We start from the raw sequence: 18,954 nt of genomic DNA on the forward strand, positions 1-18,954 counted from the left end.
CCCCCCCCCCCCCCACTGGAGCAAAAAACAGTTGATTTTTCCCCCCCTAATAATCGGGGTCTCCCACACTGAGCCAAAAACGATTGAGTTTCAATAAGGTTTATGGAATAAACTTGAAAATAGGATCAAACAGTGGAATTGCTCTCTTATTTTTGACATATTAAATTTAGGTATTTTTTTTAAGTGGGCACCTTCATTTTCTAGTGGGTATTGGGCTTTCAAATCCAACAAATGTTGTACTTTGTTATACTTTCTTTTTCGAACTATATCAAGAAATTAAAATATTGAATAATTGGTGATGTGAATCCAACCTTCGATCCATTACTTGTACCTGAAGGAGCTATTACAATGAACAAGGCAAAAAAAAAAAAAATCAAAAGGCTTCTACATTGTATCTTCAAAAACTAGCTAATGCACAAGGAGAGAACGAATGTTGAACCCTGATTTCTTCATAACGTTATTTCAACAAGTCAAAAAGTGAATGAAGTAAAGATGGCATGCAAAAGTAGTGTAGTTTGGAAGATGGCACGATGGACAAAAAAACTACGTAGAACCTGTGAAGAGATGCCTTTCCAAATTGCACCTCCTGAGAGTTTATGATGTTAAAACTTGTCAAACGTTCTCATCAAGTCAAGTGGATCCTACCATAGATATTGAAGAAAATTTAAAACATTACTACATTTTTTTGTTCCACATTTAGACTTCTCAATTGTTGTGCAATTGAGCTTCATTTCCTAGGTTTTATTTTCTCCAATTATCATTTATTTGTATTTGAAGGACTTGATTCTTGGGAACTTGAACGGCCATTTGGGCTTATTTAAGGGCATGTAATACTTTGTATTTGTTAGACTTTTTTGCAACCAAACAAAGAAACTTGTGTTTCTCAAATCCATCTTGGTGCTGGTTTTTTCAAATCTTGCTTTGTGTTTGAAGTTCAATCAATTCTTTGGATTAGCTTCAATCAATCTAATTATAGGGTGAGTCGTCTAGGAGTAACCATCCTAGATTCTATGTTAGATCCAAGAGTTTCATCTTCTAACTAAGCTCTTGGTTGGAATCTATTTGATAAGTTAGCCTTATTTGTGAATATTTGCAAGTATCCTAGAAGTACCTCTAGTTTTGTAAATCCAACATCTATAGCACTTATCAATTAGACTTTTTCAAATGTCAGGTGTGTGTTCGAGCATGCCCATGTATGATAGATGTCCGAGACTCTGCAAAAAAAAATGGAGTGTTTATACTTCCTAGGTATAAACATAAGCCTTGCTACCTTTGCAATTCGATGTCCCTCCCATCACCAATTATCTTATTGGTGAATTCTTCAAACCTTTGTTTCAGCCTCTTTATTCTTTTCCATTGGCTCCTTAGGCTTCTTGGAAAACCATCTATCTCCCTTATTTCCATTATAACAGCAAAAACCTTATTTCTCCAGGCTCATTACCTCCTAAAGAAATATTCAAAGTCATGTAGCCAAAAAGATCTTTTGTTTTATTGTATTTAATTTTGTTATACTTTTCTCCAGAGAGGAACAAGAAACTATTTTATTGATTCATAAAATTACATAAAGGAAAACCCAAACCACTCGTGGTGCATTACAGAAATTATTTTAAGTCCAAAGCCAAGTATCCAGTCCTTGCTTGAAATTTGCCGAGGTTTCTATGTAATACGTGTAGTAACTAAAAGAAACATCCATCGGTTCAAGCTGATATCAGAGGCCCATAACAATTAAAATTATTCCTAGAGATCACAGCAAGCCCAATGATTGCAAATACGTGAAATTAAAGAACGTAAATAATGCATACTTTCAGGCCACTCAGCAAGTGTTGGATCCTCCCAAGATTGCCCGGCAGCCTTGCGAGGAATAGCTTTCTTTTTTGTTTCTGCTTTATGCTCGATCTCACTACTTGCAAGCGCAGCTTTAACACTCTCGAGAGCTTCCGGTGTTATCGTTTGGGCATCCCTTTGAAACAATTGTTGAGCCTGTTCATAGTAGGTAAAACAGGGGGGGAAATGTTACAAGCATGCTAAAGCCATAAATTGAACCAAAAAATATTCCCTTATCCATCAGAAACGTCAAGCTCCATAACAATTTTCCCTAAACCATAGCAAAAATAGAACAAAACCAGAACTCCGCAGTAAAAATTAAAATCGTATGCATGTTATGCGACCTGCTGGTATTGAGGGAGAGTATAGGCAGCGGGAGCAGGAGCCGGATAAACAGATGTGACGGGGAGCGGAACTGCTGGAGGACCTGGAGCAGCGACATAGGGAGACGGATACTGGGGGCCTGCCGGTGCCGGAGCAGACTGCTGGAGATGGAAAGGTAAAGGAAAGTAGGAACCGTTTGAATACGTAAATTGGGAACCTGATGAGGAAGAAGGTGCTGAAGGAGTCGAGGAAGGTCCCGCCATGGCCAAGAGCAGTAAGAACTTGAAATGGCTTCAAAATTAGGGCTTGGCAGGGTACCGCACTGGAAAAGTGTCTACGAAAGGGTAATTAATTATTTATTTATTAATAATAATAATTTTAATAATTTTTTAATATTATCCATTATATTAAAAATTCAATGATATTAATGTAATCTTGAATGATATGTATTGACATGTAGGAACATCAATAACCTAAACGGTCTTTAGTATATGAATAAAGTCGGGTGTCATGTCTTGGTAATACTATTGAAACGGGTTGTTTTTTTGGTTATTACAAATGATTTGCTTTCTTTATAAATTCGTTAATTGAAAATGTTAATATTTCACGTGATGATCATATGTGACTCGATTTCAATTCCAAGTGAGTTATGAACTCCTTGCGTATGAAAACTTGTCCTTTGATTTGCATGGGTGAATATGATTTGAAGCTGATTCAACATGTCTACCATTTTGGGGATTTGACAAAATAGGAAACTGATTTCGGCAGTTGCACAATAGGTCCCCCACTCTCTCATTGGCCAGAGAAGGACTTGGTTCATGATTGGATCATAAATAATTTATTAGAGAACTAGTGGTACTTGAGATGAAAGATGTAATTACAGAATAAAACACAAATTTTTTGCTGAGGTGTAATTATGAGTCATTCTTGAAAAGTCAACTTGGTTGTAATGATTATATCAATGGACACAACTCCTATAGGACATAAGAGTTCAACAATCGTTCTATGATCTATAGTTAATAAATGAAAAGTAATTAATTAAATAATTCAATTAATTAATTTTATATCATTGTAAGTGATAGATTAGAAGAAGAAATTAAATATTTAAATTAATAAATAAAATATTTAGTTCGAAGAGTTTAAATTAATATTTAATATATTAAATATACATAAAATTTAAAATTATATTTATTGCATTTGTTACCTTAAGTATTAAAATAATTAATATATATTAAATAAATAAAAGCATGACTTTTGTGATTTCATTGGGTGAATGAAGCGTTCAATAACGACCCTAGTGTTAATAGCTTAGAGTCGGTGCCGTATGTATGACATAACTTATTTATGCAGAAACATTCATTTAATACAATTTCATAAGATGATACCATAAACTTATACGTTTAAGAAAATGTCTTACACAATACAAAAGAAATATTAATATAAATCAAGGTAAATATAAAAATAGTAATGTCCTGTGCTAACGTAAGATCTACGATATTAAATGCAACTACCGTATATAAGTTTTATGGTCTTTGATGTGATGTCGTCGTCGTCAACGGTATAGGGTGCCTTGACTTTACCTAAAATAAAAAAGTAACACATGGCTTGAGTATTTTAAAATATACTCAATAACCGACTCTACTATTGGGGTAAGGGAATGCAAACATATGCAATCATAACTAGAGACCTATCATTTAAAATCATAGTCTTTTAGGTGAACTCCAGTTCGAACAAATTGGATGTGTAGTACTTCCCTACACATGACCCACATATGTAGGCCCAACAAACAGGCTTGCACACCTCATAGGCCTGCATGGTCGAGCTAGTTGGCTGTAGTTGGACGTCTGGAGGTACAACGATCGTCGTGTATCATGCGAAACATGATAATCGTCGTCGTCGTCATCATCATAGTGTATGCGTTCGTACTCATCCTAAAAGGGGAAGTAGCCCGATGTAAATGAATATATAACATGCATAAGATCCCTATACTTTTCATTTTAATTCGGCACAACCTCACACATTCTTCACATATTACCCTAAGTAGCATGCATGCATAAACTTTCATAAATTATCATTCATAACATTACTTAGGGATTGTCCATAAAAAAAACTCTTTATTATCATTCATTTTTACCTCTCACGTCTGAGAGGTTGAGACCCCATTGTTTAGGTCCGAAATCAAGATTTAAAACTACTCATCTACGTACCAAAAGGAGAATTCTATCTCATGAAATTATGTTCACAGCTCCCTACTTGGTCAAGTCCCCAAAATAGTAGACATATTCAATCAGTTACAAAAATGTTCTCCCTCATGCAAATCAAAGAATAAGCCCTCGGAGCTCCTAACTCATTTAGGATTAAGATTAAGTCGCATATGATGATCCTGTCAAATATTAATATTTTCAATTAACGGATTTATAAGGAGAGTTCAAATATCTCATGGTCCAGTTTTGTGCAAACTCATTGTGTATGATACCCTCACTCGCATGTCTCCACATGAACGGTTTGGATCAAATCATTTGTAATAATTATAAAGTGGGCCGTATCAATAGTATCACTAGTGTAACGCCCCGTTAGGTTATATATAATAATAATATTATTAAAATAAAAATAATAAAATAAGTAAGGAAAAAAATAATAATAACTCACCATCTCTCAATCCCTTCACCTCTCTGTTAGGATCGCACACAACGCACACGCTCGATCTAGATGAACACAAAGAATGAGATAGTGAAAATTGCAAGGAGAACTCTGGCTAAAAGGATTTTTATTGATGACTTCAAGTATGTACAACAAGAGAGAGTACAGAGAATAGAAAGTACATTTTCAAAGCTCTACTGGACGGGATATATATATGGTTCAGTCTACTATATATAGCTTTACCCGATTTAACCATCTACTATATATAGCTATTTACCATATATAGCTTTACCAGATATAGCTTTACCATATATGGCTTTACCAAATATGGCTTTACCAAATATAGCTTTACTGGATATAACCGTTGAGCAAGCTATAAATACAGGGAGCAGACTCCATAACCCAACAATTCTCCCACTTGGAGACTGATCCTACACCATACCAATTAAGGCTTTGCATAACTTTAATTTTCCAACATCAACACATTTTGTCAACATGTCTGCTGGATTCTTTGCACCCTCTATCTTTTCCAAACACATATCGCCTTCTTCCACTAACCTGCGAGTGAAATGGTACCGTCTTCTAATGTGTTTTGTTCTTGAATGATAGACTGGGTTTTTCACCAACTGTATGACACTCTGACTATCTGTATAAAGGATCTTCTTGCACTGCTTCCGGCCTAATTCTTCTAGATAGTCTGTTATTCACATCATCTCCTTTCCAACTTCAGCTATGGCCACGTACTCAGCTTCCGTAGATGAAAGAGCAACGCATTTCTGAAGCTTAGACATCCAACTCACTGCTGTTCCATCTATAGTGTAGATATACCCAGATGTGCTCTTGCTGGAGTCTACATCTCCACTCAGATCAGCATCCACAAAACCTTGCAGAACTTGCCATTGCCATAACAAAGTGAAGTATTGGATGTACCTCTCAGATATCTCAGAAGCCACTTCACAGCTTCCCAATGTTCCTTCCCTGGATTTGCCATGTACTTGCTAACAACTCCCACTGCATGTATTATGTCAGGTCTAGTGCAGACCATAGCATACATCAAACTCTCAACTGCAGAAGCGTACGGAACTGATGCCATGTGCTCACGTTCCTCAACTGTCTTGGGAGATTGCCTCTTTGACATTTTAATATGATTTGCCAAGGAGGTAGTCTTGGGTTTAGCATCATTCATCTTGAATTTGGACAACACCTTCTCAATGTACTGCTCTTGAGATAGATTTAATGTGCCAGCAAATCTATCTCGAGAAACCCTCATCCAAAGAATCTGCTTCGCTGCACCCAAATCTTTCATCTCAAATACTGAAGACAAGCTTGCCATCAAGTGGTTTATCTCCCTCATACTTGATCCAGCAATTAATATATCATCCACATACAGGAGTAGAAACACATAAGAATCAGTGTATTCTTTGAGGTAGCAACACTGATTCTTTTCACTCCTGTGGAAACCACTCTTGCACATGAAGGAGTCAAACTTCTTGTACCATTGTCTCGGTGCTTGTTTTAGTCCATACAAGCTCTTATTGAGCTTATACACCATGTGCTCCTTGCCTGGAGCTGCAAACCCTTCTGGTTGTTGCATATAGATCTCCTCATCTAGATCTCCATGTAAAAACGCCGTTTTTACATCCATTTGCTCAAGGTGCAAATTCTCCGATGCAACAATACTCAGCAGAATTCGAATAGTAGTTAATTTCACAACTAGAAAAAAGATCTCAGCATAATCAATGCCTTTTCTTTGTGAATATCCTTTAACTACTAACCGAGCTTTAGACTTCCTTCTGCCATCTGGTTCAACCTTGATTTTGAACACCCATTTGTTCAACAGAGCTCTCTTTCCTGTAGGCAACTCAGTCAGCACCCACGTATTATTCCTTTCAAGTGAGCTCATCTCATCATCCATGGCTTGCTCCCACTTGGTTGAATCTTCCACTTGTAGGGCCTCATCAAAGAACTCTGGTTCTTCTTCGTCAGTCAGCAACAGATAATATAATGAGGTTGAATATCTATCTAGTGCTCTGTTAGTTCTGAATGATCTTCTCAACACCTGCTCAGGTGCAACTTGCATCATGTTGGTTCTTCAGCAATAGGATCAGGAGTTTCTTGAGCTTTTATTGTACTATCGCTGCGTGAATTTTCCTGCCACTCAAGTTCAACTCCCACTTGCTTCGTAGTCTCAGAGTTTATTTTCTCTCTGTCCTTGTACATGACATTTTCATCAAAGGTCACATCACAGTGTCTTAGGATATTCCTATTTTTCTCATCCCAAAACCTGTACCCGAACATGTCAGAGCCATAGCCCATGAAGTAACATTTCACAGCCTTAGCATCAAGCTTATCTCTCTTCTCTGGATCAACATGAACATATGCAGTACAATCAAAGGTTCTCAAGTGAGAGTACTTGAGTTCTTTTCCTGTCCATACTTCTTCGGGCAATTTGAACTTCAAGGGTACTGACGGCCCTCTATTAATCAAATATGCTGCTGTGTTCACAGATCAGCCCAGAATGTCTTTGGTAGTCCAGAATTAATCCTCATGCTTCTTGCTCGCTCATTCAATGTTCTATTCATCCTTTCTGCAATGTCATTTTGTCTTGCCTTACCAGGAATTGTTCTTATTAACCTAATTCCCTCAGCTGCACAAAATGTTATAAACTCTGATTTGTTGTACTCTCCTCCATTGTCAGACCTCAGGCATTTGATCTTCAAACCGGTCTGATTTTCAACTTCAGCTTTCCACTTCTTGAAGGTGGTGTACACATCTAACTTGTGTTTCAAAGTAAACCCATACCTTCCTGCTGAAGTCATCGATGAAGGTGACATAGTACCTTGATCCACCAAGTGATGAAACTGGAGATGGTCCCCAGACGTCTGTATGGACCATTTCCAATCGCACTTTCTTCGGTTCTCTGGCAGCCTTTGTGAAACTAACTCGTTTCTGTTTGCCCATAACGTAGCTCTCACAAAAACTCATATCAACAGATTTTAAGCCTTCTAAAGCTCCTTTCGCAGTTAGCATCTTCATTCCTTTGACGCTCATATGTCCAAGTCTATTGTGTCATAGACTTGAATTGAAAGCGCTCTCAGCAGCAGCAGTCATGTTTATACACTCTGCAGTAGTGTATAAGGTTCCAGATTTTGTGCCACGTGCAACAACTATGGATCAGGTTCTTCTTGAGACCAGGAATGTATCTGACATCTTGTAATGTCCATTGATTTCCTGCTGGAGTTTGTATGGAGACATCTCCCTTTCCTTCAATCTCCAAGGTTTTGTTGTCGGCAAGATACACCTTCCCGAAATTTCCTGATTTAAAATTTTGAAACAATTCCTTACTTGGAGACGAATGGAACGATGCACCTGAATCCAAAATCTAGGATTCAGCTGGGCTGTCCACACTAAGGATTAAAACGTCATTAGTGTTGGGTTTTATGTCCTAAAACTCATAGTTTGTAAACAAAGATATATTCTATTTTCAATAAAGTTATTATTGATGTTCATTCAGTAAAAATTGTTATTGAATAAAGTGAACTTTACGATCATTAATCTAAATCCAATAAACTAAGAACACTCTGGCTATAGTATGATTACTTGAACTATATGTAGAGACATAAGAGTGGATCAAGTTCAAGTATATAGTCAAAATGATCTATAGTATAAGGATAAGGCTGAGTACCTTATTCTGGGGACACTATGGATGCGACCCACTTTTGTATATGATATAAACAATGTGATCACTAAATTGTGCATGTGGAGACATGTGAGTGGGGGCGTCCTATGCAATGAGTATTGCATAAGATCGGACCATGAAGAAAACCACTCTCACTTTATAAAGTCGTTTACTGTTGAGACTGATTTTCTTTTCATTCGATAACCTAGGTAACTCGGTTTTAATCCTGAGCTAACCATGAACTCCTGTTTATTCGGAATTATCCTTAGATTTGCATGGGTGAGAGTGGCTCTAGTTCGCCGACTCAACAGGCCTCCCATTTCAGGGGTAAGACTGGGTGAATGGCTGGGGATGTGGGGTGCAAGACGGAATTCACTCCTACCCACTTAGGGATAGAAGAAAGGTAGTTCCCTTAAGCACTGACTCCAGGTCTTGAACAAGGGGCCCCACCCTCTCATTGGCCTGAGAGGGATTTGGTTTACTGGTTGGACCACAAACCAATTGTTCATTAGAGGATCAGTGAGACATAAGGAACAAGAAGTAACTTCAGGGGTAAAACGGTAAATTGACCCAGCTCTAGTTACGAACAACCTGTGAAGGATCGACTTACTAATCATGGTTATATCAGATGGACAGAAATATATCAATAGTGAGGGGAGTGCAACTACTAGGCTATAGTGGAGTGTCCTAGTAGTTAACGAATGTTGGTTAACCAGGTTAATGAGTTTAATCGGTTAATCTTGGATCGTTGGAGCCCATGATCTATAGGTCCATTAGGTCCCTCTGCTAGCTCATATCGGACTAAACCATAGAACAATGTGACGAGTGAGTTCGAAGTGTTCGAATTCAAATTAGGGAATATGCGTTACATATATACGATATATTTAACCGCAATTTTGTTTTATTTACGAATTAAACGAAAAGAGAGAATGTGAGATATTTAAATAAGATTTAAATATCTTAATCAATTATGTGTCGGAATTGATTGGGATTGGCATTTGAATTAATATTAAATATTAATTAAATAGTTTAATTAATCATTTAATGTTACTTTAAGTTGAAATTCATTATTCAAATTAATTGTTGAATTAAAATGAAGAAAGTCAAAATGTTGACTTTCATCTAATGGAAAAATCCATGTTAGTGGAATTTTGAGGTGTCAAAATTTGGTTTAACCAAACTTGCATGTTTGCCAAATAAACCCCACAAGTTTGAGTGGAATTTTGAGTGTCAAAATTTGGTTAACTCAAACATGCATGCTTGCCACATAATCCCAAACTCTTGAGTGGAATTTTAAGTGTCAAAATTTGGTGATCTCAAGTTTGCATGAACATGCAAACTTGACTCTTTAAATAGAGTGATCATGATACTTGGAGGGGATGCTTTATCTTGGTGAAAAACCTTGAGAAAAACCTCTCACAAACACTCTCTTCACATATACAAAATCCCTCCCAAGTTTAGTCACTCACCGGATTCCACAATCCCGTTCTAAGGCCGGAGGATAGTGGAGAAGACACTAGTGGTGGTTCGAAACCGGTTCGTGAGGCAAAAGGAGTTTGAACTACAAAAAGGTTAGTATTTAAACTCATTAAGTTTTAATACTTATGAACATGCTAGTTATTTACAATAATTGATGTTCTAAAAGTGCCTAAGATCCAAATAGCTTCCGCTTGTGTTATATTAACACCATCAATTAGCATATTCTGTTGTATATATAGAATCATCATCATCTTCAGATTTATGATTCTGCTTCTTCTTCAGTTTTGTACAATCTGTCCGAAAGTGTCCTTTTCCCCCACAGCTCCAACACGTTACGTTGGGTTTGTTTGGAGATTTTCCCCGGTTCTTTGATTTTGAATGTCCATGTTTGTTTGAGCTCTTTGATTTGCTTCTTCCCCTTCGATCAACACTGAGAGCATTGCCTGATGAATCTCCAGTTTTCCCTTTGCGAATACTTTCGCTGAGAACTACATTTCGAATTTCATCAAACTTCAGTTTATCAGATCCTCAGAAACTGCTGATTGCGGCAACAACAGTATCCCATGACTCGGGTAAGGATGACATCAAAATCAACGCTTTAATTTCATCTTTGAAATGAATTTCCACCGAACACAGTTGACTTATATGATCAGCAACACGTCCACCTTCAGACATCTGTAGATTGAACAATCTACGCATCAAATACACCTTGTTCATAGCCGACGGTTTTTCATACATATTTGACAGCGCCTTCATCAGATCTGACGTTGTCTTCTCCTTGATGATGTTAAACGCCACGTTTCTAGATAGCGTCAACCGGATCATCCCTAAGGCTTGTAGATCCTTGAGCTTCCACTGTTCCGTGGTCATGGTATCTGGCTTCACCCCAATAGAGGTTCGTGAAGATCTTTCTCGTACAGATAATCTTCAATCTGCATCTTCCAGAAACTGAAATCGGATCCATCGAACTTCTCAATTCCAATCTTTGAACTTTCCATCTTCACAGATCGTGGTGAATTTTGCCTTGGTCTGATACCAGTTGTTAGGATCGCACAACAACGCACACGCTCGATCTAGATGAACACAAAGAATGGGATTGTGAAAATTGCAAGGAGAACTCTGGCTAAAAGGATTTTTATTGATGACTTCAAGTATGTACAACAAGAGAGAGTATAGAGAATAGAAAGTACATTTTCAAAGCTCTACTGACGGGATATATATATGGTTCAGTCTATTGTATATAGCTTTACCCGATTTAACCATCTACTATATATAGCTTTACCAGATATAGCTTTACCATATATGGCTTTACCAAATATGGCTTTACCAAATATAGCTTTACTGGATATAGCCGTTGTGCAAGCTATAAATACAGGGAGCATACTCCATAACCTAACACTCTCCCCTAAAATACCTTTCTCATCGTGTATCAATAATTTTTTTACTGCAAACCAAACAAAAAAACAGAAATAAAACATTTTATAGGAAGAAGAAATAAAAGATTTTCCGAGGAGAAAGGCATATAACTAGAGAGGGTTAGACAGATAATGGAAGAGAGATGTCATTTAAAAAGGTTAGTAGTCAGATTTACCTTTTCCGGTTTCTTTTATGAAATGATATAACTTTGCTGCAATTATAATTATTTAGATATGAGTTAGGATCGTAGCAATGACAAGAGATAGAAATACAAAGAAAGAGAGGAAGATTGGAAAAATCGATCAAATAAAAAAAAAATCCCTACGATTTGGAAACATAATCAAAAGAGGGAAAAAAACGGAAAGAAATACAGAGGTTTTCGAATCAAAGAGAGAAAAAAAAAATAGAAATACAGGGAAAGAGAGGAAGATTTGGAATGTAACGAACGCTCGTCGACAACACGACTTACAGGAGGTACCATTAACACCGATAACAAACTCCGAAAACAATCATAAATTTAGAAACATTTCCCTACACATGACCGACACGCTGATTCCCAAGTAGTGGATGAGGAATAAAACAAGCGAAAGGATGTCTGGCCAAGTAACAAATTGGGGAGGTAAACGTGCTCGAAGCGGGCCGGCAAGGGTACAAGAGAACCCATCTTTGGAGGCCCCACTTCAAGAACAGTCAGTGAATGCGAACCCAAATCCGGGGATAGGAGTTCCCCCATCTAGTCTACCGAGAGCAAACCTTGATACTTCGGAAGTACCTAATATGACTGCGATGATGGGGCTGATGCAATCTATGGCATAGACAAATGGGCAACTGACACAACTTATCCCGACCTTAGCCCAGAGTGCCAGGCAGACGACCCATCACAACCGGGGAGACATTGACTCATCAGAAGAAAGCAAGTATTTTTGGGCTTTCAAACGTCGGGACCCCAAAGTATTCGAGGGAAAATCCAAGGTCCCTGTCGTAGCTGAATTATGGTTGTCGGCTATTGATGAAATTTTTCGATACATGAAGTGTCTGGAGGAACATAGACTGAGTTGCGTGACCTATTTGTTACGCGAAGTTGCTAAACTGTGGTGGCAATCAGTCTCCTAGGCGATTGCTGCAGACGAGGATGACATTACCTGGACGCAGTTTAGAAAAGCGTTTCTCCGAAAATACTTCAAACCAGTGGTGCGATATAAGAAGCAATGCGAATTCCTAAGCATATACCAGGGAAACAGGTCAGTAGAGGAGTATGAATGAGAGTTCGCCCGTCTGTTTCGTTTCGCCCCAATAATGGTCTCAATAGAAGAGTTGAAAGTAGAATGTTTTGTTATGGGTTTGCGGCCCGATGTCCGAGGGGCGGTATCAGCTCACGTTCCACCTGACTACGCAACAGCACTCCGACTTGCCAAGACGCTCGATGTTAGAGAATATCAAACAGAAGACACCCAAACCCACTTATACACGTCGATTGACCCGAAGAGAAAGAGAGAGCAGACGTCACCTACCTCCTCAAAGGTATCTTGGCACTAGGCCAAGACAAATTTAAACCAAGAGCGTAGGCAACCAAAGGCTTGCCCACAGAACACGCCACGTGACAAACCATGTTGCTCGAACTGTGGGAGATGTCACCTAGGACAGTGCAGGTTTAAGAATAGGGTATGTTTCAACTGTCACCAAGAAGGCCACCTTGTCGCGCACTGCACTGAAGGGAGAGCAACTAGTACCAATAGACCCCCTAGTAACCAACTGAACTCAAACTTGAGGCCAGCTCCCCAACAGGGGGCGAATGTATGCTACCACTCGCCAGGACGCAGAAAACTCCAACACTGCAGTCACAGGTACGCTCTCTATTCTTGGGTACTACGCACGGGTCTTATTTGATTCAGGGTCAACCCACTCTTTTATCTCCACTAATCTTGTAAAACATGCAAGAGTAGAAGTTGAACTGCTAGGGTACGGATTGTCTGTGGGTAAGTATGGAAGCCTTTGAGAGGGTAAAGGATTGTCAGTTCTGTGTGTCAAACCACACGATGCATGTGACGCTCATAGTCCTAGATATGGCCAATTTTGACATCATCTTAGGGATGGAGTGGTTAGCTTAAAACCATGCATCCATCGATTGCTTCAACAAGGAGGTGTTGTTCAGACCTCCTGGTCAGCCAAGCTTCAAGTTAAAAGGGACCAGGGAGGGAACGGTCTCGAGGATAGTCTCGGCATTAAAGGCAAGGAAGATGTTATCCCAGGGTGCTTGGGGGATATTAGCTCATGTGGTGGAATTAAGGCGAACTGAGGCGAGCATTAACTCAGTGCCAGTAGTGAGAGAATTTGTGGACGTGTTCCCAGAAGATCTCCCGAGCCTACCCCCAGAGCGTGAGATGGAATTTGAAACTGTACTTGACCCAGGAACAACTCCTATATCAAGAGCCCCGTACAGAATGGCCCCTGCTGAATTGAAAGAACTAAAGTTGCAGGTTCAAGAGCTACTAAGCAAAGGCTTTATACGACCAAGTGTGTCTCCTTGGGGATCCCCAGTGATATTTGTGAAGAAGAAGGACGACTCTATGCGCTTATGCATGAACTATCGGGAACTTAACAAAGTGACAATTAAAAACAAGTATCCTTTTCCCCGAATCGATGACCTGTTCGACCAGTTGCAAGGAGCAATTGTGTTCTCAAATATTGACTTACGGTCAGGCTACCATCAGTTGAGGATTAAGGAGAGTGATATCTCAAAGAGAGCCTTTCGCACAAGGTATGGACATTACGAGTTTAGGGTAATGTCATTTGGCTTGACCAACGCTCCAACAACATTTATGGGGTTGATAAACAAAGTGTTCAGAGGGTTCTTAGACAACTTCGTGATCGTCTTCATCGATGATATCCTTGTGTATTCCAAGACTAGGGAACAACACGAGGAACATCTCTGGAAAGTGTTGACCACTCTGAGAACGAACAAGTTGTATGCAAAGTTCTCCAAGTGTGAATTCTGGGCAGAACAGGTGGGATTTCTTGGGCATGTAGTTTCACACATGGGAATCACCGTAGACCCAACAAAGATTGAGGCGGTGACGAATTGGCCTTGCCCGACCACAGTGACTGAGGTACGAAGTTTCGTTGGACTAGCAGGGTATTATCGGCGGTTTGTGAAGGATTTCTCCAAGATCGCCACCCTCCTTACTGAGTTGACCAAGAAAGGAAAGTCGTTTACCTGGAATGATCAGTGCGAGGTTAGTTTCAAAGAACTTAAACGGAGGTTAGTAACAGCCCCAATACTCACTGTACTGTCAGGAGATGGAGGCTTTTGTAGTGTACAATGATGCTTCAAAAAGGGGGTTAGGATGTGTCCTCATGCAACATGGGAAGGTTATTATCTATGCTTCACGTCAACTAAAAGGCGAGCGAAACTATCTCACCCACGACCTAGAACTCGCAGCAGTGGTATTTGCATTGAAGATTTGGAGACACTACCTTTATGGAGAAATGACCCAAATTTTCACTGATCACAAGAGTCTTAAATACTTCTTTACTTAGAAGGAGTTAAACATGAGACAATGCAGGTGGTTGGAGTTAGTTAAAGACTATGACGTGGAGATACTCTATCACCCGGGAAAGGCGAATGTGGTAGCTGATGCGTTGAGCTAAAAATCAGCACACACGTCTACCCTAAACACTGTAGAAAAAGCGATCTAGTAGGATCTGAAACGCGCTGGTGTAGCGGTTGCCATGGGGGAGATCACCGCTCAATTGGTCCAGTTAACGATACAAATGACCTCGAGGCAACATCTTATTGATAAACAACATGGTGATCCAGATTTGGTTGGAAAAAGACGTTTGATAGATGTCAATCAGACAGAGGAGTTTTCATTGACAGCCGATGGGGGGCTGTTGTACCATGGGCGGTTGTGTGTGCCAAATGAAGAAGAACTGAAGGTAGAAATCCTAACCGAGGCTCACCACTCACCATTCGCCCTACATCCTGGCAGTACCAAGATGTATCAGGATTTGAAACGAGATTATTGGTGGCGGAATATGAAACGTGATGTGGCCGAGTTCGTGAGCAAGTGTCTGGTTTGTAACCAAGTCAAAGCCCCAAGGCAGAAGCTGGCGGGGCTATTACAACCACTTAGTGTACCTGAATGGAAGTAGGAGAACATCGTCATGGACTTTATTGTGGGATTACCGAGGACGGCCAGAGGCTACATAGTTATATGGGTTGTGGTTGATAGGCTCACAAAGTCAGCTCATTTCCTCCCAGGGAAGTCCATTTATTCCGTGGATAAATGGGCTTAGTTGTACTTGAAGGAAGTAACAAGATTGCACGGGGTACCGGTATCCATTGTGTTAGATAGTGATCCCCGTTTCACATCAAAGTTTAGGAAAAGCCTTTAGAAAGCATTGGGTACACGGCTAGAGTTTAGTACAGCATTCCACCCACAGATGGATGGGCAAACTAAACGTTTAAACCAGATTCTGGAGGACATGTTACGGGCCTATATATTGGACTTTGCCGGTAGCTGGGACACACACTTGCATCTCATAGAGTTCGCTTATAATAACAGTTATCAAGCGATGTTGGGTATGGCACCTTTTGAGGCCTTATACGGGAAGAAATGTCGATCCCTAGTGTGTTGGGATGAAGTGGGAGAACGCAAGTTGTTGGGCCCCTTCTTAGTGCAAGCAACTAATGAGGCTATCCAAAAAATAAGGACTAGAATGCGTACGGCCCAAAGCAGGCAAAAGAGTTATGTAGATGTGAGACGAAGAGATTTGGAATTTGAGGTGGGAGACAAAGTATTCCTTAAGGTGGCTCCCATGAAAGGCGTTCTTAGGTTCGGGCGCAAAGGGAAGTTAAGCCCACGCTTCATTGGACCATTTGAGATTTTGGAGCGAGTGGGACAAGTAGCTTACCGGTTGGCCCTACCACCTATACTCTCAATGTTACGACTATACATATCTGACCCATCACATGTGATAGATTTCAAACCTCTACGGTTGGATAAGGGTTTGAACTATGAGGAGGAACCAATGAAAATTGTGGATAGAGAAGTGAAAACCCTACATAATCGAGAGATCGCGTTGGTCAAGGTATTATGGCGGAATCACCAGCTGGAAGAAGCCACTTGGGAATGAGAGGAGAAATATGAGCAAGTACCCTGAGCGAGTGGAAAGTAAGTAGCGCAAGCCTTATTTAAGTGAAGCTTTCGAGGACGAAAGTTTCTTTTTGGGGGAATATTGTAAGGCCCACGTTTTGGGCCCATGACCCAATAACAAAATCAGGCTTATAAAAAAAAAAACTAGTTCAATAGGCAGGAAACCCCCAGTCGCCACCCTTCCTTCTCTTTTCTTTTTTCTCTTTTCTTCCTTCAGCCACTGCCACCCAACTGTCACGGCCCCGCAGTCGATTGTTTCCCACACTGCTTCGTGCCCATTCCCATATCAGAAAACATCCGCCCAGCACCCACATCGTCGCCGCGAGGAAACGACATCGTTGTTGCCAAAATCGACCTCAAGAGGGTTAGACGTAGCAAAGGTTCAATGCCTACGTAGGAGGAAGGCTCAGTTTGAGGGGAGTCGGATCGTTGTTGATTAGGAAAGGCCAAGAAAGCAGCTCCTCAGGTAAGGGACACGCTTGTTGAAAATAAACGTTTTTTTTTTAAAAAAATGGGTCGAACAGAATCGTCTGTGGGCTAGGTGTTGTGTAATCTGTTTGCCAAGAATAATCTGATCACTGTGTGTAATTGTATGTAACCTGGTTGACATGTATCCTGATTGTCATGTAATCTGATTGTCGTATATTCTGATTGTCATATAATCTGATTGTCGTATATTCTGATTGTCATATAATCTGATTGTCGTATATTCTGATTGTCATATAATCTGATTGTCGTATATTCTGATTGTCATATAATCTGATTGTTGTGTAACCTGATGGTGGGTAATCTGTTTGTGGTGTGATATGGTTAGGTTGTGTAATCGGATTGTTGGGTAATCGGATTGTTGGGTAATCAGATGGTTGGGCAATTGGATGGTTGGGCAATCAGATGGTTGGGCAATCGGATGGTTGTGTAACCTGATGGTTGGGTAATCTGTTTGTGGTGTGATATGGTTAGGTTGTGTAATCTGGATAGGTGTAATCTGGATAGGTGTAATCGGATTGTTGTGTAATCGAATTGTTGTGTAATCGGATTGTTGTGTAATCGGATTGTTGTGTAATCGGATGGTTGTGTAATCGGATGGTTGGGCAATCGGATTGTCGTGTTGTGTAATCGGATTGTCGTGTAATATGGTTAGGTTGGATAGTCTGATGATAGGTGTCTATTGCCGACATAATGTGCTTGTAGGTAGCCATGAGTAAGGGGTTTGTGGTAATAGTTACACGCTGTGTGTTTCGGGTAACTAGCTATCAATAGTCACCTTTGGGGTGATTCTAGAAAAGACTATCCAATAATGGTTACACGTTGTGTGTTTCGGATAACCAGCCGTTGATAGTCAATTGGAGGAAATAAGAAGGTGAGGTCCTTGTGGTAATGGTTACACGCTGTGTGTTTCGGGTAACCAACTAGGAATAACCACTTTAAGAATTGAAAGTGGCGTTGAGGTTGTGGTGGCAATGATCACCTGTTGCATGTTTTGGTTGATCACCTTATAACGATTCATATGTTGACCCCCATTAGGGGAGTTCCTTACTGAGTATTTTTATACTCACCCTGTTTTCTTTTAAATGATTTTTCAGGCGAACTGTGGCACGGAGGTGACAAGTAGGATGCCAAAGTTAGTCACGGGGCGATTCAAGGAATTTTATGTTTTTTAATAGTCTCATTTTGTGGGAGAGACGTTTATGCATTTTTGTTATTAATTTAAACTATGTTGTGGATGCCTAATTTGTGCGACCAGGCGGTCGCATCAGACTTCCTTTTGATTTTAAACTTCCTCTTTGTTTTGAATGTTTTAAATGGCTTTAGGTGGCATTGTTTTTTTTTTTTTTTTTTTTTTTAAAGGGGTACCCTTTTGATTTTAAACTTTCTCTTTGTTTTAAATGGCTTTGGCATTGTTTTTTTGTTTTTTGTTTTAATTTTAAAGGGTACCCCGCACCTAATTTCTAATAAATTTGTGCATGATTTTCATCATTTTCCAAATCAATCTCATTATTTTTTTCGTAATGGCTCTGACCGCTACTTATACGATTAGTTGGGTCGTTACACCTGAGGTGTACGATGCCGCCGTTGATCTCACATGGATAAAGTAGCACGAGGCTTGAGTATTTCTAGAATACTCGAATACTCAGTAAGTGATCCCCTATCGGGGTCATGCAACAATCACATGCAATGAGATGATGAGATCTATCTTTCGTTCCATTTTTCCTACGGTGCTGTTCTAATGGGTAACTTTGGACGTGTACCATATACTCTACACACAACCCATACGTGCGAGTATGGGCTCACCAGCTAGTTCGCACACCGCTGGCCCACTTTCCTTATCCGGTGGGCATACTCTAGAAGCCCCTTATGTCGGACACCCGCTAAAACTAGTAACCGTTACGGCAGAGCTATGCAAAGCATAACGATCGTTGTCCTGCCATTGGATGT

General features: G+C 39.9%; 1 protein-coding gene across 1 annotated transcript in view; it reads right to left on the bottom strand.

Moving 5' to 3' along the window:
- The window catches only part of LOC111436257 (RNA-binding protein 42-like), a 7,819-nt gene extending 5,359 nt beyond the window's left edge, over nucleotides 1-2,460 (bottom strand). Inside the window, exons 1-2 of the mRNA XM_023074000.1 lie at nucleotides 2,169-2,460; nucleotides 1,803-1,980 (exon numbers count right to left, since the gene is read on the bottom strand). Of these exons, the coding sequence (XP_022929768.1) occupies nucleotides 1,803-1,980; nucleotides 2,169-2,411 (421 nt within the window). The 5' untranslated portion in view covers nucleotides 2,412-2,460. The remainder of the gene's footprint in view (nucleotides 1-1,802; nucleotides 1,981-2,168) is intronic.
- Between the last annotated feature and the right edge of the window lie 16,494 nt (nucleotides 2,461-18,954).

This window comes from Cucurbita moschata, unplaced genomic scaffold (genome assembly GCF_002738365.1).
Source record: "Cucurbita moschata cultivar Rifu unplaced genomic scaffold, Cmos_1.0 Cmo_Scf00052, whole genome shotgun sequence".
In the NCBI taxonomy this organism is placed as follows: Eukaryota; Viridiplantae; Streptophyta; class Magnoliopsida; order Cucurbitales; family Cucurbitaceae; genus Cucurbita; species Cucurbita moschata.